The sequence below is a fragment of the Ochotona curzoniae genome, unplaced genomic scaffold (genome assembly GCF_017591425.1).
Source record: "Ochotona curzoniae isolate NIBS_2020 unplaced genomic scaffold, NIBS_Ocur_1.0 contig_1, whole genome shotgun sequence".
In the NCBI taxonomy this organism is placed as follows: Eukaryota; Metazoa; Chordata; class Mammalia; order Lagomorpha; family Ochotonidae; genus Ochotona; species Ochotona curzoniae.
Window position 1 is genome coordinate 5,227,306 of NW_024464918.1, and position 25,086 is coordinate 5,252,391.

The 25,086-nt window shown below is 46.6% G+C and overlaps 1 protein-coding gene across 1 annotated transcript in view; it reads right to left on the bottom strand.

The window, feature by feature from the left end:
- The window catches only part of DOCK2 (dedicator of cytokinesis 2), a 387,891-nt gene that overhangs the window by 14,578 nt on the left and 348,227 nt on the right, over window positions 1-25,086 (bottom strand). Inside the window, exons 37-45 of the mRNA XM_040982635.1 lie at window positions 21,337-21,427; window positions 20,458-20,577; window positions 15,884-15,973; window positions 13,666-13,770; window positions 11,281-11,422; window positions 7,035-7,116; window positions 5,771-5,855; window positions 4,613-4,699; window positions 599-775 (exon numbers count right to left, since the gene is read on the bottom strand). Of these exons, the coding sequence (XP_040838569.1) occupies window positions 599-775; window positions 4,613-4,699; window positions 5,771-5,855; window positions 7,035-7,116; window positions 11,281-11,422; window positions 13,666-13,770; window positions 15,884-15,973; window positions 20,458-20,577; window positions 21,337-21,427 (979 nt within the window). The remainder of the gene's footprint in view (window positions 1-598; window positions 776-4,612; window positions 4,700-5,770; window positions 5,856-7,034; window positions 7,117-11,280; window positions 11,423-13,665; window positions 13,771-15,883; window positions 15,974-20,457; window positions 20,578-21,336; window positions 21,428-25,086) is intronic.

The window sequence follows — 25,086 nt, forward strand, 5'->3', positions numbered from 1 at the left end:
GCAGAGATAACAGACTGTGAGGTTTATCAGAATAAGGAGTCTATCCAGGATGTGCAAGCTGAATTTCTGTCTGATTTCAATGCCAGAGAAAGTTCTACCTCCCTATCTTGGAAATCTTCACTGGATACTGTGACTCATACAACTGATGGCATTTCATTTTTTAACCACGGACAGTTAGAGGCTCAAACGTGAAATCCAGGGTTCAAAAGCCTTTATAAAGGGAAAGCATGATTTGGACACCTAGATCCTCACTCCTCCTCAGAACCCCCTGGAGCTGATCAGCCCTGCCTATAGCTTCACAGATCCCATCTTTCTTGCATGTGTCATTTTCACACAGAGGAAGTAGTTTGATGTGTGATTCTGCTACTGTGTGATTGGCCTTACCGCTATCCCAGGATCTTTCCTCAGTAGAGCTTCCTGCATCCGCCCCGTAGACAGGATGCAGCCCAGGGTAGACAGGAGGCTGTTAAGACTGGGGGCTGTAGGAGGCCCAACAGAGCTGAGTGTTTGGGTGAAAGGGCAGGTGCAGCAGGCTAAGGGACACGCAGAGGCAGCTGCCTTGACCCCACACCAGGGCCTGGAGGGCAGAGCCCCTCACCTTCTCGTATTTGGCAAAGCCTCCCATGACTGCAGGGTCCACGATGCCGTTGAGGAGCATGGAAAGCGGGTTGATGGGGAGGCTCTCGTCACTCTGGTACTGGTTTATCATCATCAGGATCTTCTCGTTGGCCGTGGACATGGTTTCGATGGCATTCTCCAGGGGACTAATTGTGGTCTTTGGAAACAACATCACAGAGAGGAAAGGGTTGTAGCGGGTAGCTTCACAAACATATAATTATTGGTATTGATTTCACTTGAGGTGGGAATTCAAATGCCACCAGGCTCCCTGTGGGGCTCTAGCGGGATCTTGCTGTAATTAGTGAGTTCTGGGGGCTGGCTGCTGTCTGGAGAGAGGAGGGGGCACCTTCCTGCTTCATGAGCAAGGGTTGTCTCTGGGGAGGCAGAGGCAGGAAGTGGCAGGCACTTGCTGTGGTTTCAGAGGTGGAGTGTGCTCCAAGAGAGGCTTTTCTCAGTGCCAGCGCGAAGCACACTCCATGTCAACCCATCAGGTGCTGGCTGAGGAGCTGCTACATGGGCGCTATTCATCATAAAAATGGGGACAGCTTGGGATGTGAGCACTTGGCCTGGCACACGGTAGATTCCCAGAACGGCTGTTGGACTCGGGACTCTCTGTCCCCATGTAGACTCCACAGAGTTGGGAAGATGATACAAACACTTGTCCCACCCCTCTTAGAAGGCAACATAAATAGAGCACCACCAAATGCCAGCTGGCAAGACCGTGCGGTTCACGTGAGCACAGAATCTGCAAATAAAAACCAAACTGGAGGTCACACACATTTTCTGTGAAAGGGCCAGGTAGTAAATATTTCAGGATTTGCGGGCCACATGGTCTGTGTTGGAGCTACGCTCCACTACCACTGCCGGGTAAAGCAGCCAGCCACCAGTAATAGGTAAATGAATGAAGTTGATTTTTCCAACAAAACTATTCACACGAGTAGGTGGCAGGTGGAAGTTAGCCCACAGGCCAAACATAGTTTGCCGACTCTTGAACTATTGAACAACTTGAAACAGTGGAATTCCCAGCTCTACAGGTTTGCTGGCTGTGTGACTGAGGGCAAATCTCCTAACCTTCCTGAGCCTTGCTTGCCTTATTAGTAAAAGAGCAATGAGAAAACCCACTCCAGGGAGTTACCGGCAGATATCAATATGCACAGGTGTTAGGATAAGGCATAGCAGTTCTTCTAACAAGGGAAGACTCACTGGTAGGATGGGGATGGAGCTTGGGGAGCAAAGTCAGGGAATTTGAGCAAACCTCATGGGGGAAGGGACTCCAAGTTTTACGATTTCTGAAGTGACTCAGTATCTGCGTCACTGCTAGGCAGTGATGAAGTGAGACAATGGCAGTTAGGAAGTGTCACCTGCTAGTTCTTAGCAACTATTGTGCATTTGTGAGGGGGGGCACAACCAGCTGTTCTAGCCACATTCTTGGTTATCATTTAAGTCACTTGTTTACCTCCCAGAGGAGTCACAGGTTCTTTGGTCCCTTTCCCTGTGTTTGCCCATGTTTTGAAGTTGGCTGTTGTTGGCATTGAGAAGTGCCTGGGAGCAGACTCACTCTACCTCTGTCACCTCTTGCTGTCACACACACATGTGTTACACTGGAAGGGAATGGTCCCAGGCTTGGCAGGGGCTGCATTGCACAGTTCACATGACGATCCCCACAGGCTAGGTTGTGTCAAGTGCACACATCCACCCTGCAGGGCCTCGACCAGCATGAGGGGTGGACAGAGTCCTGCTTGGACCTAGTCCAGTAGCATGCACCTGGGTTCCAACAACAGCCAGCCAGATCGCGGAGACTTGTTCAAGCGAGTCATTACAAATGGAAAAACCTATTGATTGGCTTTCCACTGCAGGTTTATAACTGTTTTTGGATTTCCAAATCTCTATTCTCATTAGAGCCATCAGGAACAGACCATGAAAGTGATTTCAGTTTCCCACCTAAGGGCATTTGTGTAGACCAAATATATACTTCTTGGAGCAGAGTTATGGGAGTTATACATTTGATGGGAGGCCTGGATGTCAGGAGTTGGTAACAGAAACAAAAAGTAATGACCGTGATCATGGGGAATAGTCACATAGAGGGTGGGTCCATTCTGTGTGCCAGTCCAAGCGGGGCACATCACATACAGGCTGTCATTTAGCTCCCCCAGTGCCAGCTTAAGTCACTCGCCAGAGGGCAGAGGGTGAGCGAGTGGGACAGGGAACCAGGGAGGTCCTGTGTCCAAAAGCAGGCTCCTCCCCACAGTGTGAAGCATGCTCTGTTGTCAAACTGCCATCAAGCCCTCTTATCTCCGATTCTTTCCTAGGAAGAGCCTGTATCTTATTAGCACCATAGGCACGATGGCTCTTGACATACTTGGTATGAAAAGCAGACGTATTATCAGGGGAAAACGTGAAAGTGTTTGCAGGTATGTGATGGTATCCAGCGGGAAGAAGTAGCCACAACCCCAGGTGCTTGGCAGTTCCTTCATATTTTTCATGATCACGTTCTGAAATACACACAGGGGCCCTATGGGCTTCATAGGACAGGCATCACCACCTCTGACTATTGCCACTGTCTGCTTTGATGGTCCAAGTCCCAAGTTTGGGCCTCTGTTTCCTCTTATATAAAACTGAGCAGCGAGGCAAGAACCAGGAAGAATGAGGGGGTGAGAAATTGGAGAGGTCCAGGCCCCAGCAGGCCAACCATTTCGCCAACACACCAGCTCTGTTTTCAAAACTTAACTTGATGTGGCGGGCAGAGGATAACACTACTGCATTGATATCATCATCACTGTACTGTTGCCAAGGTCTAGGCCATGTGTATGAATAGGAGATGGGAGGGTCACTGAGCTAGTGGGTTCACCAGAAAGGATGTGGGGTTATCTCAGGGCTGATAGCGGAGTAGCTAGAAAATAGGGGTTAGATTAGGTCCCTCCTCTGCTTGCAGCCCTGTCTTTTCAGTGTAAAAGTCAAGTTCCTCCTGAGGTTTGTAGGCTCTCAGTGATCTCATATCAAACTACTATTATTCGATTCTCACTTGTCCTCACCAGGCACAAGATGGTCTGGACACAGGGTCCCTGCGGCCGCTGCTCCTTTGGCTGGGATGGCCCATTTCTCATTATGTGCCTGGACCACTTTTTCACCTTCTCCAGGCATTTGCCCACAGAAGCTATTTTAGCAAGGTCAATTTATCTGGCTCTCCTATTTAAAATAGCTACCATTCCCCTGTCTTTTGTTTTATTTTCCCTCCATGATGGTCACCACCATCCAACATATCATACATTGAATTTGAATTTTTTGGTTTTTCTTCCCAACTAGAATGTAAGCTCTATTGCAGAATTTTCAGGTCTCAGATCAGTGTCTAACATGTCAGGTACTCACGCAATATTTCTGAACGAATCAACAATCAAGACATCCTGACTATGTCCCCATGCTTTCCACCTCCTCACAACCTTGCTAACCCTTTCTATTGTCATGGGCATTGCAAGGTTCTTAGCTGTCTGAGTACACGAAGCCACACTGTGTTAAGAGAAAAAAAAATGCTTGCATACTACTTGCATAGATGAGTTCATACAAGCGGCTTCCAGCCAGAGCTTTGGCTCTGCATGATTTTCCTCTTTGACCCTGTTTATCCAGCTATAAAATGGGTTCACTGTGGGATTCTGCAAAGGTGCACTAAGGGTCTATCAAGATGAGAAAAGTATGAAGGAGTGGCCGAGTGAACAGAGTTCCAGGCCCTCTGCCAACTAGTCCTGAAACAGAAACTGCCCATTCATCAGCTGTATTACTAGAATCCGTGAAATGCTCCATTTGCAGCAGGAGTGAGACTGGAATATATCTGATGCTTGAAAAAAAAAATCAGAGCAGCCAGCCACTCTGGAAGCTACACTGACATTTAAACAAAAGCCCATTTCCTTTTCAAAGGCAAAGCCTGGAACCCTTCTGGAGACTGGCTTGTGCCCTGCCCATCACAGCAGAAGAGTATCTGCCCAAGCGTCCCCTGACTCACCTGGGACATGTGGACCACCTCGAACCAGCGGAGGATCCCTGGTAACTTGTAGGCCGTAATGAAGGAGGTTCTCTCAATCCACATGGACTGTGTCGTGGGCAGGAGTTGCGAGGGCAGCAAAGCAACATAATTAGGAGACCTCGTTCCTAGGGCAGACTGGCCACCTCACAGCCAGGCCTCCCTTCCAACCCAAAATCACAAACACACGTGTCCTTTACCCTTGAGAATTCTTTGTCATCAAGAAGCATTAACCCTCCCCTGACTCAGACCAAGTTTACTGTTTACCTGGATTTATTAAATGTCTGAATTTTCAAGCAACAGTCAATGTGATCATTGCTTATGTTTTCTAGGGAGCCAGGTCCCCAGCATTCATTAGATTCCCAAAGAGACAGTGACTCCAAAATACTAAGAACCTCTCCCAAAGGCCAAGAGCTACAAGTTTTGAAATCCCTTCCTCATACTAGTCTTGGCCCTTGGGTACAAGAGATGGGTCCCAGGTGGGAAACACATATAGTGATACTGAATTGTGGGCCTTCTTACTGATGTTTCCTTTAAGGTTTGAGCCTTTCCTCTTTGCCAATAACCCTTTCTAATCTCCTAGAAATGCCAGACTGTCTTGTGGTTAAAAATGTGCCTCTGACTCAAGGCTCCAAGTTCCACCTTGAAAGAGTAAAGGTCCAAGACACAAGAAAACCAACCCCACAAAAGGAATGATGGGAGCCACAGGATCCTGGGATGTTAGTGTTATTTCCTTTGGCCTTGGATCAAGTCCTTTCCATTCTTTTTTTTTTTTTAACATTTTATTCATTTATCTGAGAGGCAGAGAGAGTTTCCAACCACTGGTTCACTGTCTGAAAGTCCAAAACAGCCAGTGCTGGACTAGGTCAAAATCAGAACTCAAGACAGATCTGCCAAATGAGTGGCAGCAGCCCACTTGAGCCCTCAATTCTACTTCCCAGGATCCACATTAACAGGAAGCTGGAGCTGAGAGTGGAGCTGGCACTTTAATCCAGACACTCTGGGGTGGGATGCAGGCATGTCCACTGGTTTCAATTGCTAAGACAAATGCCCAGCTGGTCCCTCCCTCTCTGAAGCTGACAGATGCATGCCCTGGTGGTTGAAGGTGCCCCGGGGAATTCCATGCAGAGGAATACTCACAGCAAACTCATTCTCAGGGTCCACAGTTCCCTTGCGCACGGGCCGGGAATAGTGGAATCTTTGCACATAGTTGGATTTGTAAAAGCTGAAAGAAAGGAACAGGCTGAGATTCTGGGAGCCAAGCTCAGCTTGCTGACACCTGACCTGACCTTGCACTGTCCAGAGAGGCTCATGACAGTAAACTTCAGATTTGGTTGCATCCTGGAGCTAGTATTTAACATGACAGCCTGTGTTCTGAGCGTCATACAAGTGATTCTTACGTAAGCTTTCCTAGCAAGGAGATGTTGGAAAGTGGGCTTTGTCCTAGGCCCTCAAGAGAACATGGCAATCCTAAATGGTCTAGATAGTTGGAATTCTCCTAATAATGCAGAGCATGACCTGGGTCATCATTTCCTGAGGCCCCACTGAATGCACCTGAGGTCTGAGCCTTCTGTCCCCCAGGGAGCTCTTTAAGGATGCACTCCTTAAACCACTCTTTCTGAATCTTTGTGAGGGCACTCTGTTGGCTGTCTAGCTGTGCTCTGTCCATGGCTGTCTGAAAGAGAGAGGCATGGGAGGCTGCGGTTCAACTGCAGTTATATCTTAGCCATGGCACTGGTGAGGAGTTGCTGGCTGATCCTGTTTCTTACTGGCCCACCTAAATGGGATGATTTATTCAAAGACACCAGAGGTACTCTGCTGCTAGGAACTTGGGGCCTAGAAGTGAGCAGGATATCTGGGAGGTGTGCAGCCTGTGTGCATTACAGGCCCTAATTCATGGCCTCATCAGTGACTTTGCAGTCTAATATTGAATAGATTGACTCCCTGCCTTCATTGCTGATCCTTCCAATGTCCCTTCATCTGAACACATCCATTGTCAATGAATGGATACTGGAAAGATATTACTCTGAAAGAACATGCTCAGCATAGACAGGGTGCCCCTGCTTCTTACCCTACCTGTCATCAGCTGTACAGCTCATACTCTGGCTGTAGCTTCTTTGGGGATCATTTTAAGCAACAAGCTATAGGCATTCAATTCAGTGAACCTCACTGAAGCTTATTGAGTATTTGTTGTGCTGCAAGGCTACCCCGTCCTTCCCATCCTTCTCTAACTTTAGCCTTGTCACTGCTAATTGAGGGTGATTCTTCTACCAAGGGGAAAAAATGGAGACAAACTAAGACAGTGAAAGAACTAGACAGGCACCAGGACCTGCCGCCAGCTCCACATCACAGCCCCTGGGGTTGTTCTTCCCCATTCCTGTCCCCCATAGGTTGCCGGTCTTACTTTATAATCTGGTCAGGCACTGGTTTATTCTTGAACCTAGGGTGTTCATCCAAAACAGGCTGGACAGTGAAGCACTGGATGTCTGGAATCCCTGGAGTTAAGGAGGACTTCACAAAGAGTCTGTTGAACACAGCGTAGTTCCAATTGTAGCAGGTGTCAGCTGGGATTTCAAAGCCAGCTCTTCTGGGTCCATGCTTTTATTGAGTATTTGACATCAAATTGCTAGGTCCTAATAAACAGTTAGCAGTCACTTCTATCCTTTTCAGATTACCTGCTGCCTTGCAACCTTATCGCTGGGCTCTGCTCCTGCTAACCAAGTTGGTTGGTAGACTCTGACTACTGCTAACATTTCTGTGTTCCCATTATGAATACAGCTCTTAATCATTTGCACAGTACATCTTCCCATGATCTCATTTAATCTCTCTAGTTTCAGTGAGTGACACTGTTCTCTTCTCTGGGGAAGTCAGAGGAGCAACATTTTGCAGGTCACAAACCTTGTAATAATAGAGCAGGACTTTAACATAGGTCTCTAAATTCTGAGCTCAGAATTCTTTGATGCTTAACTTGCTGCTCAAACGTGGTCTTCTGGTCACTTAAAGATTGCAAACAACTGTCTGCAGTAGGATGGTGGGCAGCCCTGTCCAGGCTCAGTGGAAAAAAAGAGTCTCATGATGGGTGCCTGATATGGGCACCAGTTACTGGAGAGGTTCGATGTGGCACATATCCTTGTTATGCCTATGCTGAAGGGGACTCCATGTTACATGGAATCGGCAAAGGTAATGCTTAACTGACATGATAAATCTCAATGCAAGTGTTTTTGCAATCCTCAGCCTTCTTTCTCCAGTCATACCATCAAACGCTTTATTTTAGAGGGAAACCACCCTGGTTGGAGCCTAGAGCAGGAACTGCCAAACTACGGCCTTTGGTTAAATCTCGATGACCACTCACTCCATATCATCCCAGCAAAGAATAGTTTTTATTTTTCTCAGTAGTTACCAAAAGAAGAATTTTTTTTTTGTGGTGTGTGGAAACTGTAAATTTAAGTTTCAGGGTCCATAAATAAAGCCTTATTGGAGTTTAGCCACGTTCATCTATTTATGGACTATCAGTGGCTGCTTTCCCAAGGCAACGTCAGAGTTGAGCAGTTATGCCAGGAAGCACATGGCACTTAAAGACTAAAATATTTCCTATGTTGTCCTATACCAGTAAATTGCCAACATTTATTTTAGAGTTGGTTTTCAGGGTCATATATATTGTTCTCAGCCACCGGGTTTGGTCCATGAAGAAGGCCAGATGTGTTCTGGGGAAGCCGGTGACACCAGTGCCCTGGAATCAAGGTTGCCTGCTTAGTTTTCCATTCCATTTGCTGATTTCATGCATGGAACTCTGCAACAAAGGCCCTTTTACAAAGAACCTTAGCAGTCCAATGTCTTTCCTCACCTGGAATCCTAAAGGAGAAGACAAAATGTATCACTGTCCCAAGTAGTCTGTCAACTTTTGAACAAGTGAAGGCAAGAGCACAGAGTATAAAGAAAGAACCAACATCTCGACCAAAAAAAAGTGGACCTGAGTTGAAAGCCAGGCTCCATCACTTCCTAGCCTGTGATCTTGTACAAGCTGCTGCAATTCTTCGAGCCTGTTTCCTTATTAGCAAAGTGAAGAGAGCAATGAGATAGACTTAAGAGGTTAAAACGAGACAATGCATGAGAAATGCTTAGTATGTGGAAAACAAGAGTATTCTGTTTGTTGATCTCTTTTTTTAATGATGATGCACTAATAGGCTGTGTGGGGTTCAAATATGAACTCTACCACTAACTGGTTTTGTAAAAATAAGAAAACTGCTTTACTTCTCTGCTCACATATTCCTTGTTTATGAAACAGGGGAACTTACTGCTCACCAAACAAGATGTAATAGAGTCTAAAGAAATAATGCTCATAAAGCTCTGAGTCCCATGTGAAAAGGATACGTCACAAAGGTCAAACCTCCCCAATTTCTTTACCACCTGCTTCCTGGAACCGAGTCAGCCTCAGAATCCTAAATACTGTGATCTGGCCCAGTCACGTATGCCCTCTGCCTCCATTCCAAGTTAGAAACCCACGGAGCCAGCCAACCCTGGGCTGTCCATTCAGGAAAGTGTTGAGTCTGATCCTATATCGCATCTGTAAGCATACTCACTTTTGTATCTAGCCAGGCCGCAGTCCACTGCAATTCCTCCTGCAAAAGTCATGGTAAGGCACGCAAGAGGTACAGGAGGGCATACTGAAAAGGTCACTGACGAATATTTATCACTCAAGGGGAAAAATGTGGATTAATGTTCAGCAAGCTTCACAGAGCAGCCATGCAACCTGTCAACCCATTTTAAAGGCTATAACTTAATCTTTGCTAACAGGTGCAATGCAGGGAGCCAGGATAGAAGGCCATGCCCTTTGGCTCAGCAGTCAGCCTTGCCTCATGCTTAGCGGGTCAGCTCCCAATCCTATAGATGCCACATTCTGTGACCTCAGTGCCCATTATAAAGTTCATGAAAAGTGGAATTAAAAGAGTGTTTATTTTTGTGCCAAAAAACGGAAATCCATGTGGAGTTTTTTGCAATATATACTTTCCACAAACTTTTTGAAGACCTTTCCTATGCATTGATGTCAAAATTTTTTTTTCACCAAAACAAATTTTTCTGTCATTCCATCTCTTGTGCACTTTTGGGCAGACTCTCATCTTTCACTCTAACCAACCCCATCAGCACCATTTCCTGCCCTCCACTCTACCATGCATTCTCTAAGTCTGGCTCCCCCCTTTCTGCCCTTCTCTACTCATCTGTTTCTGTTTTCCTTTTATTTCTCTCTTATGTTTTTTGCTTTACTAAACAATAAACATATACTCAGCATAGTTTTGTTCTAAGCGACAGAAGATGGGAAATTCCTGCAGGGCATAAGGCTGGGCAAGGGTCTCCACTGAGGAGCTTACCTTCACATACTTCTAACCCACGCACGCAATAATGACAGATTGAGGTCCATTCTCTTGAGAAAAGCATCAGGGTGTGAGATAACAGGGACATGTCAGGTCTAGAAAAGGCCACTTTAGATAAGGAAGCCTCTTCCAAGAGGTGATGCCATGTTAGGATCCAACTGGTGAAAAATAGCAAGTCTTGTAAGGACTCAAGGAAGGGCAGTCCTGCTTGGGGGGGGGGGCAAGAGAGAAGGCAAAGACCCAGAGGTGGGAAGGAGTTGGGCATACTGAAGAGTCAGAAAGGAGGCTGGGTGGCTGGGGGTGAGGGGATGAGGAAAGAAACAAAGTTTACCAGACAGTGGTCACAACATGGAACTCCTGAAAGGCTTCACTTAGTCATTCAGACTTGATTAGAACAAGCAGTGTTCTAATTCCAGCCCTTAGCACCTGCTGCGCTCCTTCCCATTGACTCTGGGATGCTCGCCTCATTTCCCACCATGCCTTGCCTGGTTCTTTCCCTTATACATGATCTGCCTTAAGGAAGCCTTCTCTGCTTTCTCAACTACAGTACCCTGGCAAGGCTCCCTCTAGTAATGAATCATATTTTTATAAATAAATACTTAATAGTACAATTCATTGTTCTGTCTCTTTTACTCATTACCCAGCAAGCTCCCTGAATACAAGAATACTCTGTGAATGTGCATCCCCAGTGCCTTGTGCAACACAGGCATAGAGTCAGGGCTTGAGAACACCATTATAAGAATGAATGCACAAGCGACTGAAATCATCAAAGCATGCAGCATTTAGCATGCACTATGCTCCTCTGGGATCCAAGAGGAGTTGGTTCCAGAATGTCTTGTAGCTACCTAAATAAGTGGATGCTTAGGTTCCTTCTAGAAAATGATGCATTATTTGCAAAGCATCTACGTACATGCTCCAGTAGATTTTAAATCTCTAGATTACTCATCATCTCTCCTGAAATGTAAAGGCTCTGGGAGTAGCTCTGACAGGGCATTGTTTAGTGAATAATGATAAAATAAACATCTGCACATGTTCAATACAGACCAAATCCTTCCCTCCCACACACACACCCACATTTGCATATGAGATTGGGAGAATGCACAGAAGGAAAACCTGCATGAAGGGCTCTGGACCACACCTGTGCCCTGATGGCACCCCACCTGTGCCCATGGTGGCAACCAGTGCAGCAGCAGCTCTGAGCTTGAAAACACAGCTGCGTGACTAAAGCAAGCAGTCTGCCCAATGCATGGCTCCTGCGCTGGAGGCATTTTGCAAGGATACACTGGCCTGGAGCATTCTTCACATCATCCCCGGGGGCAGAGGTCGTGTTCATCTTCTCTGCGTTGGGGAACTGGCTCATCAGCTGCATCTGGAAATCCTCTCTTCGCTCATACTCCTTCCCTCGGTAGATGAACACTTTGTTCTGCAGAGAAACCACATCCATCCATGATCCCAGGGTCCAGGCATGGCAGACACGGACCCTGCAAATCTTGGGAGCTTCTGAGGTGCCCGTGGAGCTGTGAAGCCCTGCATGAAATCTCTTGTTCCTTATTGTCCCCAGCAGGATGAAGAACTCAGTGTCACTGACCTGGCTGAGTACACGGCTTCCTTGAAAAGCCTGGTCCAAGGGGAAGAGGATTGTGGATGCCGTGACTTCTTGGACAGCCCTATGCACAGTATCCAGAGTAATTGTTGGCTCAACTTGTCCTGGGCCACACCCATGTTCCTGTCTACAGGGTCACAAAATTTTCCTCCTGCCCTCATTCGGTTTCTGGGCTTGTTGGCTAGCCTGGTTCTTTCCCAAAATCCATGGAGAAACCCCATTAACCCTTCCATTGGTCTCTGTGAGACCAGAAGCAGTCAAATGGAAATGATTTTGTACTCCTTGCCAAGGCATAATGGAAGCATCCAGGTTCTCTCTGGTTGTCACAACTAGGGTAGGAGGTGTTCCACGCACTTAGTGGATAGATCCTAGCAAACACATGATCTGACAATGAGCAGGACAGTCCCTGGAACCAACAATCATTCGATTCCAAACATCAATAGTGCTGATTATATCTGTGCCATCACTGCTGCCTCAAATGTCCCTCTAGTTCCTCTGCCTAAACCCAAGCCTGTACTTACCTGTGCTTCCAATTCTATCATCAGAGGATCCTAGAAGACCTTCGCAACTTCATATTCCCAGGTCTCCCTCCACTCCTGCTGAAATGGAATCTATGGGAGGTAGGCCTGGGAATGTGCATTTTTAACACAAGTTCCCCAGGGCATTTTTGACATGCAGTCAGGTTGAGGAGCCATCTCTCGTTCTTTGGGGAACCCTCAGCACCTATCCCGAGTATTGCTGTGATGCGGTCTCTCTTACAAGTCCACTCTGCCCGCCACATTAATCGTAATCTATCTCCTTGCCTATAAATCAAGGAAGGTCAGAGATAAGATTTGCTAATTCTTTTACATCTTCCTGACCCCCAAATTGAACTACAATCTTGCAGACTGGCAGGGACCCTACAGGTGACAACAACTGACACTGCATAACAGATCAAGACTGACAACAGCAGTGACTCAAGAACTGCTCAGTCCCCAAGAACTTTCTGGGAGCCTACACGATCCACACTATCTCCATAATAGTACAAAAGCTGTTACTTGTTTTTTCACTCTTATACTCTCATGAGTGCCTAGTGGATATTTCTAGAAGCTGAATGACGTGTACTGGCAACAGACTGTAGAAGCAGATACGAAAATCTAGCAATCTTTTTCTCTTTCACCAGACATTAAAAAAAATCTGCGGAAGTATAAGATAACCACACTCTTTTTCCATGATTCCTTAATTAGAAAACATAGGAGATGGCAGTGTGGCATCATGCATTAAGTTTAATGCTTGTGACATTGGTATCTCACATGGGTACCCGTTTTTGTCTTGGCTGCTCCTCTTCTGATTCAGTTCCCTCCTGTTGGCCTGGGGAAAGCAGCGGAAGATGGCCCCAAGTGTTTGGGCTCCAGCTGCCCACGTGGGAGACCAGGAGGAGACTCCTGGCTCCTGGTTTTGGCCTAATCCAGCAGTGGCCATTGTAGCCATCTGGGGAGTGAATGAGCAGACTCTCTCCCTCTCTCTCTCTGTTTCTTTCTATAACTCTTTCAAAATACATAATATTTTAAAATTGCGACTTATGTTAATATACTATTGCTATTTTTAAATCATTTGAGAAATGGTTTAACATTTCCCAGCTTTCATTTTTCATATGGCAAATGTAAGTAGAGGGCATTTAAGGCATCTAAGACTACAGAAGTCTTTTGTGATCCTCAGTAACTGTTGGCCCTGAGACGAAACAGCCTACAGATTGTGCTACAGCAACTCCTGGATGGCAGACATCATCCAGCCTTTCTCTGAATATCTCGTTTCAGTGACGGGGAACTCACTACCTCACAAGGCAGCTAGAGTTGTTGCATAGAGAAACACAATAGGTGACGGATGTTAGTAAGTATGATGGGGGAGGGGATGGAACTGATCGAGGAGTCAAGCGATGGTGATGATGATGATCATGCTGATGCCAGAAGACAGTACAGGTTTGAGCTACGAGCCTCTGAGCATAAGAACATCCTCAAAGGGATTACAGTGATGTCAGGCTGTGTGTGACCCCAGCCTGCTCTCTGAGTTACCCATATACTCACCCGCAGAAAGGAGGGGAAACCCTGGCCATAGTATCCAACAGCAAAGTAGTCTGGCTTCGGCCTGAGGACCTTCATGATGTTTTCATAGAATTTTGCCTGCTGAATCTGCAGGAAGAACACACAGCTGGTAACCATACAGGTACACACCTGTACGGCACACTCCAATCCAACGCACATTCAGTTTAAAGAGTTGCCATTTGGCACAGTGGTGAAGACGCGGCGTGTGATGTCCCATCCCTTATCAGAATATTTGGGCTTAAGTGCCAGTTGTGCTCCCAATCCCAGCTTCCTGCTGATGTGTGTTTCTGGAGACAGCAGGCGATGGCCACCTATGTCAGAGACTCAAGCTGAGTTCTAATTTCCTGGCTTCAGCTTGGCCCCACCCAAACTGCTGTATTTGAGGGAATGAAGCATGAATTGGAAATCTCTCTCTCTCGTCTCTTTTTCAAATCAATAAACAATTAATTTTGTAAAACAAGTGGAGACAGATAAGATACTACCATTATACTAGAACCAGTGTGTCAAGTAAATATATTCATGCAGCTATGGCTGCACCAAAAATCTCAATAGCAGTAGCTACAGTTACAACCTTCTGGGTCATTTGTGAATCCCTTGCCTGCATCAGCTCATTTCCCTGCATCATCCTTATAACAAACCCATGAACATCTCCACTTTAGAGACAAAGGTATGTCATACAGGGTGCAGAAGGGAGCCTAGACACACCCAGGGGCCCCTTCATCACCACTCTGTTCCCACCCCAAGCACTCAGCTCCGTGTTTAGAGGGCACACAGGTGGGTAAGTCTCTTTGCGCATCTGACATAATCCACCAACTCTAACAGGCATTTTTCATATTTTGACATCTCTGAAGATAATCTGCATCTTACTTTCTACCTCTTATGGCATCTTATTAGTGCAATTGGCCCTAAAGAAATCAAGACATAGAACATAGAAAGAATAGTGTGAATGCCTTTAGGGCTATACTTAAGATGTTGGGATGTCCATGTGTCATAATGAAGTGCTTGAGTTGGAGTCCGGGCTGCTCCTGTTTGCAGCTTCCTGTTGCTGAACATCCCAGCAAGCAGCAGATGACGGCCCAATTCCTTGGGTCTCTGCCATCCACAAGGGAGATCCAAATTGCATTCTGGTCTCCTAACTTCAGCCTGGCCTAGCCCTGGTGCGAAGTGACCTGATAGATAAATCATTTCCCTCTGTATTTCTTTTTCTCTGCCTTTCAAACAAAAACTCCAAATAGAACAGTGCACCTTGCAATCAATAGCATCTTCAGTTTGCTGTAGTATGAAGTTACATCTGGACCCAGACAGGGTGTATAATGTATAATGGGAACTGGAGGAAGGGATGTGTGTGCATGAGTGTGCACTGGGGGTTGTGTGGGAGTGATTGCACACATTTGGAAGGAACGTATGACTCCATGTCTCCGAATGTAGGTGGATACCAGTGCAGATTGTGAGCTGTGTGTTGGTGCAAGTCCATACCGAGGCACATAGTTAGACATAGAGCAAACAGTTAAAGGCTCAGTTGCTTTCAATAAGATCACCAGCCCCCAAACCCCTCTTATCCCCATGAAAAAACTCTCAATCCTTTTCTAACATTGACTCTCATTCTGTAGTTCCCTAGAAACAGTTGGACTGGCCTAAGAAGGGACTCTGGCGTCCTAGTGCTCAGGCAGCCAGTAAATAGAGAGAGATGCTGGGGAAAGAGTTGCCAAGAAGTTTGGTTTGCCCTACAGAGCCTAACTCTCCACTGAGCCCCAGGTCTGGCAACACCTGCAGGGCAGACTAGCTCCCCCGACCCTGCATTCTCTCTACCAGATCACAAGCATGGACATGCTGGAGGCAACAGCCACATAAAGAGACTTTTAATGTGACACACTCATTCATCAGAAGGCACCAGTTGTGATTTCATTTAACTGTTTTAGTGATATGTGGAGTTTTTAGTACGAATGTAGCACAGCGTTCACTTACTGGGTGTGCTGGGGCCATAGCAGCCCTAGTGCCAGGCAAATACTTTAATACTCCAGGACAGGTAAGGTGGCTGCAGAGTTTTCTCAGAATGCTTTCCTTTGGACTTTGTTCCAGATGGAGGGGAGACATTCAATACAACTTCACTCAGCACCACTGCCATTTTTCCATTTCTGATATGCCTGGCCTCCTGCCCCTTGCCCAAGGCTCCCGCCCTCCTGGGGAGCAAACACCTTACCAGATTCTGACTGAGTAGCTCGTAGTCAAAGACTTCCATCTCATACTGCTCTGCCAGCTCCTTGCACAGACTGATGGCCTCTTCCCACATCTATAGCAAAGTCACAGAGACAACAGTTAGGGGCTACCTCCAAGTTCATGGGGCTCTGGCTAAGGAAGGGACCCATGCCTTGTTGTGCCACCTGGGACTGAGTTACATGCTTTGTTCTGATATAGCAGGGAGCTGGGGAATTCCTGGGGACAGTGACCTTCCACTGCTATCCTCCCACCCTAGGACAAACAATGAAGTAGGTCTAGAAGGGCCAAGCTTCACGACTATGCTGAGGGCAATAAACCACAGCCAGGTGAGAAAGGAAATTCAGGGAGCAAAAGAGATGGCGCAGGTCAAGGACCCAATAAGACACAGGGCCAGGATGCAAGCCCAGGTATGTGACTCCACTCCCCGACTTAGGAGTGCTTCAAAAATGAAACCCTTGGTTGCTTCAGCTTCCTCAGTGTACAAGTTGGATCCACTGGTTAAAGAGAAATAGTTCAACAGAGGAGTGGACAAGTGGCCCAAGGTCAGGTAGTTTCTGGAAGTGGAACTGGGGCCTGCGTTGGGCTCCTGGGCATCTTCCCACTCTGCTAAACCTGGCCCTTTCTACTGAGATGCTATGGTATGTGGCAATGAGAGCAGGTAGGGCTGGAGGTGATAGAGTGTTAAAGAAAACAAAATCAGACCTTTTAAAAATAGGTTTCTTTCCGTCTTCGAAAAAAAAATTTGAGGAAACAAAAAAAAATCTGGGTATAAAGGATGTTTTTTATTTTTACTGTCTTCAGCCTGAAATGAACATCCTTCCCACACCATTCCAGACTTAAGGGGGTCAGGGGCCTCTGCGGAGCTTTGGAGAGGTACAGGGTGGGCTGGCTATCAGCCCATCTCGGGGGCTGGCCCTTAGAGTGCACATTTGGTTTAAAGTGGAGAAAGCCCCTAAATGGAGAAGCTGGGGGAGGCAGGGGAAGAGAGAGGGGGAGGTTGCCAAAATGCAGTGGGTGCTGTGCAGTAGAAGTGCTCTCTGCATCCAAGCGTAAAAATAAATAAGACCAAGGGCCGAGTGGAGGAGCTTCAGCTGCAAGCCCGAGGCAACTTAGTGAGCAGCATAAAGATGCTTTATGTGCCAAGAGGAACGAAGTCTTCACCCTAGGTCGTGCTTTTTCTCTACACCCTGAGCAAGAGGGGTCTGATGACGTCCCTGGGCAAGCCAGGGATTGTCTGGCTCAAACGGAAGTTCTTTGCCAACTGAACATCCTAAGGATAGGAAGAAGACAACACGCTCTCCCCATGGGTTAAACGATCATCAAGGGACAAGGGCAGCAAGTCAGGGGCCTGGGATTTCCTAGCACCTGCTAGATTTTAGGCATGGTGTGGTCTGCAGAAATGGAGCACATACACAGAAGGATAAGGGACTGGCACTGTTGCACAATGGGATAAACTGCTGCCTGCAACACTGACATCCCATCTTGGGATGGCTCCATTTTGGAACATTTTGGTTTGAGTCCTGGATGCTCTGCTTCTTATCTAATTCACCGCTAATGCACCTGAGATGGCAGTGGAAGATGGCTCGAGAACTTGGGCCTGTGTCCTCCACATGAGAGACCCAGATGGAGCTCCTGGATTCAGTCTTCAATATGACCCAGACCCTGACTATTGAAGCCATTTGAAGAGTGGATCAGCAACTGGAACCTCTCTCTCTCTCTCTAATCCTAACCCTCTCTTTGTCTCATGAATGCTTCAAATAAATAAATAAATAATTCTAAACAAAATATGGACAAGAAATAGTGTCTGATGCTGCCAAACCTAAGTGGGAAAAGCGCTGATAGACGAAATTTCAAGGGGTGAAGAGAAGTCTTTCAGGTGGTCAGTAAATGGACTCGCAGAATAAAAACACATGATGTGCGTCTGCAGCAATGAGTCTCCCTGAGGAGGTGTGAGGCAGGAAAGCTGGAGGGGCACATTCTAGAAGCTTTCACAGCAGTGGCATTCAGGGTGAATGGTATTTATCTGCTCCTTCCAGTGCTTCCAGCACTAACCCAGTCCCTTGCCCTCTTCCTCATTGCCTTGTACAATACCCAAAACATCTTGCTCAGTAAAGATAACTAGTGCCATGTTTGTTTTGCCCACTAAATGGATCTTTGAGCTTGTGCCACCTTCTCTTCATTCAGCAGAATGGGCTGAATGGAATACTCGGCTGAGGACAAAACCCAGCATATATTTTGAAGGTTCCCACATTGCAATTGACTTTTTTAGCTATCTGATAAATAAGAAGCCTGCCTTGCTGCCATCAGGGCGGGAGAAACAAGGAATGGGAGAGCCTGTACCCTCAAGAGGTTTCTAATAGTAAATTTTGCAGTTTCCCCCAAATGGCTCAACTCCGGCGAATTTATAAGCTCTTCTACAGACATTACCTCATTTTATCTTTCCAGGGAAGGTGGGGAGAGCAGGACCGAGTCATAGGCAATGGACTGCAGTGCCAGGGTGGAGCAAAATGGAGTGTTAAATTACATCCTGATGAACTGTAAGAAGTCTTGCAATTAAAAGTGAGGTAGGGCTGTAGGTAAGCCTGAGGACTTGTGAAAGGCTTGAGAGAGGAAGTGGCAGGATAGGGCCAACAGGATGGTAATTAAAATTTAGCAGATATTACTATGTGCCGGTTCCTACACAAAGTGCTCTGCATGCATTTTCTCACCTAATTTTCACAATACAACTAGGAAGTAGGCACAAGTGGTATCTCCCTGTTATGGATGGGAGCTGGAATTGCTGAGAGGGCAAGACAACTGCAAGTGGTAGAGAAGCAAGGAGTGAAGGCTGGGTGTCTTGGCTCCAGAGTGCAGCCACTTGGCACTCCTGCGTGCCCATCTCCTACTGGATGAATGCTGGCACCTGGGCTTGCACTTCCAAAAAGTCCACTGGAGACTGGAGCTGGGCAATAGTTGGTCTGTGCAGCCTCTTGACCAAACTCAACCCAGCAAGCCTACTGTTAAAATGTCAAGGATGGCACCCCATCACTTGTCCACTCAATCCACTCACGGATCTGACATATGATCCTTGGGTTCTGTATGCTAGATTATGTTTTTAGTCTCTGAGCATTCTGCAGGGGACAAGACGCGCTCTGCTCTCGAGGCACCTTCAAGTGCGAAACCAATACACAATGAATGAAGTGATATCTGGTAGAAGAATGAGAGTGATACAAGTTGGGGTGCCGCTGCTTTGTTGAGGAGTGGTCATGGAAGACTTCCTTCAAGGACATGACATCTGAGCAAAGCCCTGAACAAGAAAAGGAAACAGCCTACTAGGGAAAAGCTCTGAAGCAGGATTGTTCCAAGTTGGGAAAAGCAAATGCAAACATGCTGGGGTTGAAAGGAGCTTGGCACTAAGTATGTGGACAAGAGGAAATCAGGCAGGAAGAAACTGAGAGAAGTGGCCAACGCACAGTTTCTGTGGGTCCATCTTATTAAAAAATTTTCATTTTTTGTTGTTGTTGTTGTTGTTTAATCTTACTGGGAAGTGAGCAACAAATAAAGATACAGAGAGATGGAGAGCTTCCATTTGCTGGTTCACTCCTCAAATTCCTATAATAGCTGTGTCTGGAATAGGCCAACACCAGGAAAACAGAACTCAGTGTAGGTCTCCCATGTGGGTCATAGAGATCCAAGAACATGGACCATCACTTGCTGCAGCACAGCATTCCCACTAGCAGGGAATTGGATTGGAGGTGAAGTAGTTGTGGGACCAATGTTGTGGCACAGTGGGTTAACTCAATACCTACAATGTTAGTATCTGATATTAGAGTTCCCTCTTGAGTTTTTGGTTGTTTCACATCTGATGCAGTTACCTGTTGATATAACTGGGAAAGCAGTGGACAACACTCTAAGTATGTGAGCCCTTGCCCCCATGTGGAAGACCTAGATGGAATTCCAGGCTTCTGGCTTCAGTTTGACTCAGCTCCAACCCTTGTAGTAATTTGGGGAGTGAATTAACGGATGGATAATCTCTCTTCTCCCTTTGTGTTGTTCCTTCCCTCCATTACTTTACCTTCCAATCAAATAAAAAGAAATCTTAAAAAGTAAACAAAGATACAGACTAGCTAGGACTCAAGGCAGCCTGTCTGATATGGGATGTGGGCATCTTGAGTTGCGTTTTAACCATTGCGCCAGATGCCCACCCACTTGGGGCCTATGTGGGAGCCAATGAGATGACAGTAAGCAGAATGGCATGATACTACATGTGGTTTTGATTAGCTTGTTTCTTACGTGAGGGATAATTCTAAGGAGAGGAGGGACAGAGATGGAAGACACAGGGACACTGCTTAGGAGCTACTGCTGTGCCAAAGGGAGGGACATTGATACCCGGAATAGAGGTGACAGAAATGGGCATAAGCAGAGAGTGGGGGAGAAGTGAATACATTTAGGGTCTGGAGGGATAGCTGACCAATTCAGGAGAGACCTGAGGATGAACTGGGTGGAGACGATGGGTAACAATGATCCTTTCTAGAGGCCAGAGTGCACACTGAGCGAGAAGGGGCAAGGACACCTTACCTTTCCTTTGTCGAAGTAGCCTATGATGGTCTCATAGAGTGTCTCCTTCAGCTGCCGGTGTGTCTGAGGGTGCTGTTGGCCGGTCTGCATGACCTGTGAGGCGCACTGCTCATCTGACCACTGCCAAGAGAGGACACAGCAGGTCACACGGGCTGATTCCAGAATTAGAGGCAGAACCACTGTTCACTAAACTCCATCTTCTTTTCTCCCCAAATTGGCTCACTTCTGAAAACTCAGGGCACTATTGCGCAGCTGCCCTCCTGGGCATGAGTACCCACTGACCTCCCAGGGGACAAACACATGAACATGAGCTGTCAGGACCACGCTGTGGAGGAGCAGGATGAAGCCCTGTCAATCATTTTTCTGCTGGCTCTCCTACTGCTCTGGTGTCAGCAGCAACACACAGAGGTGCTGGGCTGTGAGTCTCACTTGCCAGGTGCCTCCTGGTTACGGCTCTGTAGTGCTTGTCTGATTCTGTACTGGCTCACCACATGCAGCTGGTAGGATCTTCTCCAAACCCCAATGAGACAAGCTGCTGGTTCTTCAAAAGCCAAAGAGAATTATTCTTTGTCCAGGGTTAGCAACATTTTCAAGAGAAGAAAAACAGCTCAGTGGGCATGCTAATGATTTACTGCTGATAACAGGAAGTTATAGAAAATGGTACAACACATCTTGGGGGCTAAATAGGCAGGTCACACAGGACCCGAGGTGATTGGATAAAATTGTCGGCTGCAGTTCAGCAGCCTGCGATTTGCAGTTTGAGAATAGCTAGTCAACAACTCTATCTGGACAATCTTTTTCTCTGTTTTTCTCTTGGATTTGCAGGAAAAGTCTGATGGGAATGCCAGCCTGAATCCCCCTCACGCTTTGGGTAGGTACCTTGAGAAGCCACGTGTGCAGAAGGAGCGTGTAGGCGGCCTCTGTGTAATTATCACAGTCCAGGTGGAGATCACGCAACTTGTACAGGTACCTGTTTCAGGGAGCACAGGCTGAGTTATCAAGTACAACAATAAGGGGGATATCTGGCAGGGACAGGAAGGACCACTGACTGCCCATTGGAATAACCAGGCCCCCCTCCAGGTCACCAGGAAGTCTTCCACCCTGACCTGCCAGTCCTGTGTGTGTGCGAATGGAGGGGAGGGTTGCCAAGGGGGGATGGTAACAATGACAGAACCTAGCACTTGCTCAGCACTCAGGTTGTTTCAAGGGACTATGCTACATGTTTTAAATGCCTCTAGCCATTTGATCCTCATGAAGAGGCTCTGTTGGGAATTCCCATTTTTGGATAAGAACATCAAGGCCTGATAAAGTCAAGTACCAACCCATCCCACCATTCTACATGGTCCAAAAGGGTCTGGCCAAGGTAGTACGACAGGTCAGGAAAAGAAAGGGAGGGATGAATAATATGTGTGAAGTTATGTGCTAACGAATGGCAAAATGTGACACCCACTGCTTTGCTGTGTGATTCTAGGAGCACAACCCAGGCATGACACCTGTAAAGGGTGGCACCCACTCTCTCAAAGCGCATTTTCTGGCAACAAGGGAAAGGTGGGTTAGAGAATGATTTTTCACATGCCAGCTGTCAACAGGAGGGTGAATGCACAGCCACAATCATTTTCTCATGCCTTATTTCCTTGCAACATGACATGCTAGTTCTAGACCCTAGGGTGACAAGAGAGTGGAAGGGTATTGATGAAAGGAAGAAAGGCGAGCTTTGGTGAATTCTTAAATGATCGATCCATAGCAGATATAAGGGGGCAGTGAATTGGCTTCTTTGCACCTCAGTTGGTTTATCTGTGAAATGGAAAAACTTATAGAAACTATTTAGAGAGTTTTCCTGCGTCTGAAGATCTATTCAGATCACACATGGCATATCAAAGACTCTGCAAGTGCTCAACAGTGTGAGTGCTGATCAGTGCTGTAGGCACTGAAGGTGATTTGCTGGTAGCTGATACTGAGCAAGGAGAGTTGTTAGCTGTTACCACCTAGCTAGGCTCTTCTACAAAGCAGTCTCACTGGGATCAGAACCAGGATCCACAGCCAGATAACCTTGTCTGGTGACTTGCATGTGGTCAGTGGCATTGATTAAAACTCAAGTCTTGGTGACCTGGTGAAGGGAAAATGTTTGAGTTTGCCAGGATTCCTCCTGACCACATGTCTCCCACTGGGGGACACAGGACATCTGCCCCAAGTGCAGAACTCAGTGTTCAGGCTTGGAGTCCTGTAAGCAGAAAGCTTTTCTGTAAAGGAGGATCCAAAGCCAGGAGGTAGGTAGCCTCCAGTAGTGGCTACAGGAAACTGGAATGGGAAGGAAGGCCACCTAGTAACTGGACAACTAGTGAGTCCGGCCACCCTAGGGACCTTTGCTCATCCACTCTTCATCCAGCAAAGTGGTCCTGCACACCCAGGTTGTACTGGGCATTAGTGAGAAACTTCTGGCAGAAGTAGTTACCTTACTGCTTGGTGACATCTTCTATGACACAGACATAGATCAAATCAACAGACAAATAATTGTGAAAATGCAGCAGTAACAACTGTTGCAAAAGAGAGGTCTGTGATATTGGGGGTTGGCGGCAAAAGTGGGGAGGCAGACTGATCCAAGTGGGAGAGAAGGGGCTTCCGGGAAGTTGTCCATAGCATGACAAGTTTGGCTAAGCTCTGAAGGGGAAGACAGAGGAGGCGCAGAGGCCCAGGAGAATCATTGGTCAATTGACTCTTTCAACACCTGAGTGCCTTATTACCGTAGAGTCTCCCAATTCATCCCCCTCACCATATTTTGGAGTTGAGAAGGTAGATACAGATGTGAAAATAGAGTCAGAAATGGGTAGATGCCAGATTTAATGTAACCACCTCTGCCTCCAGAGACAGGGTTTTTTCTGTCCCCCTCAGCTCTCAGAAAGTCCTTGGGGGAAATGGCACATGATCCCCTGGCAGAGGACCGGAGTCCAGATACACCTGTGTGTGATCATTCATGGCCTGTGCTCGCCTTAGCTCCTCCTATACATTCTTTGCTCCTGGAACCCATGGGTGGCAGGGTCCAAAGAGCATGGACACAGAGGACAGAAGGAGAGCTCCCATGTACTGCCAGCTCCCAAATAGGCCAAAAAACTCTCTTTCATCCTCTGTGAACTCAGCAGTTGGATGACATGTTGCCAAGCTCAAACATGTCATCCCAAGAAGTTTCACCAAGAAGGTCAAACCCAACCCTTCGATGCCAGATGCTTGAGGCAAGTGAGTGGGGTGAGGTGTAACAGGGAATGGTGATGGTGCCAAGACCACAGCACTTAGGTTTGTGTCTGGACAGGCTTTCACTACCCAGTTCAGATGACAGTCACAAAAAAGAATAAGAGTCTAGCATTCCCACACCTTCCCAAGTTTGGGGAAAAGGAGCAAACTTTGACTTTTATGCAAAACCTCTAGGTTTTACAATTTTGGCAACCAATTAAAAAAAAACTGTTTTAAAAATATGACGCCTGCCAAATAGAACAGGTTTTCAGACCATCCCCTGTTTGCAATGTCTGACTTAGGAAAATATGGTTTTCCTAGATTGCTATGGGCCTCCAGTCTCCAAAGCTTGTGGAGGTCTGGAATTCACCATCTGTGTTTCTAAAATGAGAAGGAGAAAGAAAAAAAAGATTGGAGTGAGGCAACCATGTGCCAGGCACATCACCCACATTATCTTCTTTAACCCTCAAAGTAGCAGGTGGAATGGAATCATTCCACAGACCAGAAGCCTCAGCTAATTCCTATAGTTGCTTTTCCAGGGTCACAAAGAAAAGAAGCAGGTCCTCCAGACCTCAAATATTTGTTCTACTATAATAAGCTGTGTCTAATGCAGGTACAAGTACTCAGGCTCAGGACAGTCTACGGAGTTATCTGTTCCCTAAGTGGTAGTTCTTGTTTCTGGAAGATGGTCAAATGAATACCCCAAATATCTACAGTGACAAGAGTGCAAGTTTATACCCAAAGTTTCTGCCCCTAGACCATGGGAGTCAAAGGCTCTTTAAATACCCTGTCCCTGATCTTCTGGGTGGTTCTACCTCACAAGTGCTTACCTCATAAGGATGGGCACAAAAGGATACATCCACAAATGTTAGGAATGTTTTTGCTGTGCTATTTATTATAAAAACAGGTTGGAAAACAAATGTCCACCTACATAGCTTGACTATGTAAAAATTTTTTTAAAACGACTTTCATATTTTTATGTGAGGAGAAAAGAGAGAGGGAAAGAATGAGTGAGAAAGCAAGCTCCTAATGGCAGGTTCACTTCCTTATTCCCCACAAAAGCTGGGGCTGGGCCAGGGCTGAAATCAGGAGCCTGGAACTCAATGCCACGGCTCCATGTGGGTGTCGGGGACCCAACCATCTGCCGCTTCCAACGTCCTGCATTAGCAAGAGACTGCAACTGGGCGATGCGGTTGGCATTCTTTACTGGCCTCTTAACAGCAGTGCCAAAAGTCTACCTAACTGTATAAATCCTGGCACATTTTGAAAGGAAATTTTATGATTTTAGTTAAAGTAATGTTGAAATAGATGTACTGACATGGAGTTCTTGTCAAGTAAATTAAAAAGGAAAGGATAAATTATTATGAGTAACAATTTCATTTTTTGCAAAAAAATGCATAAAAA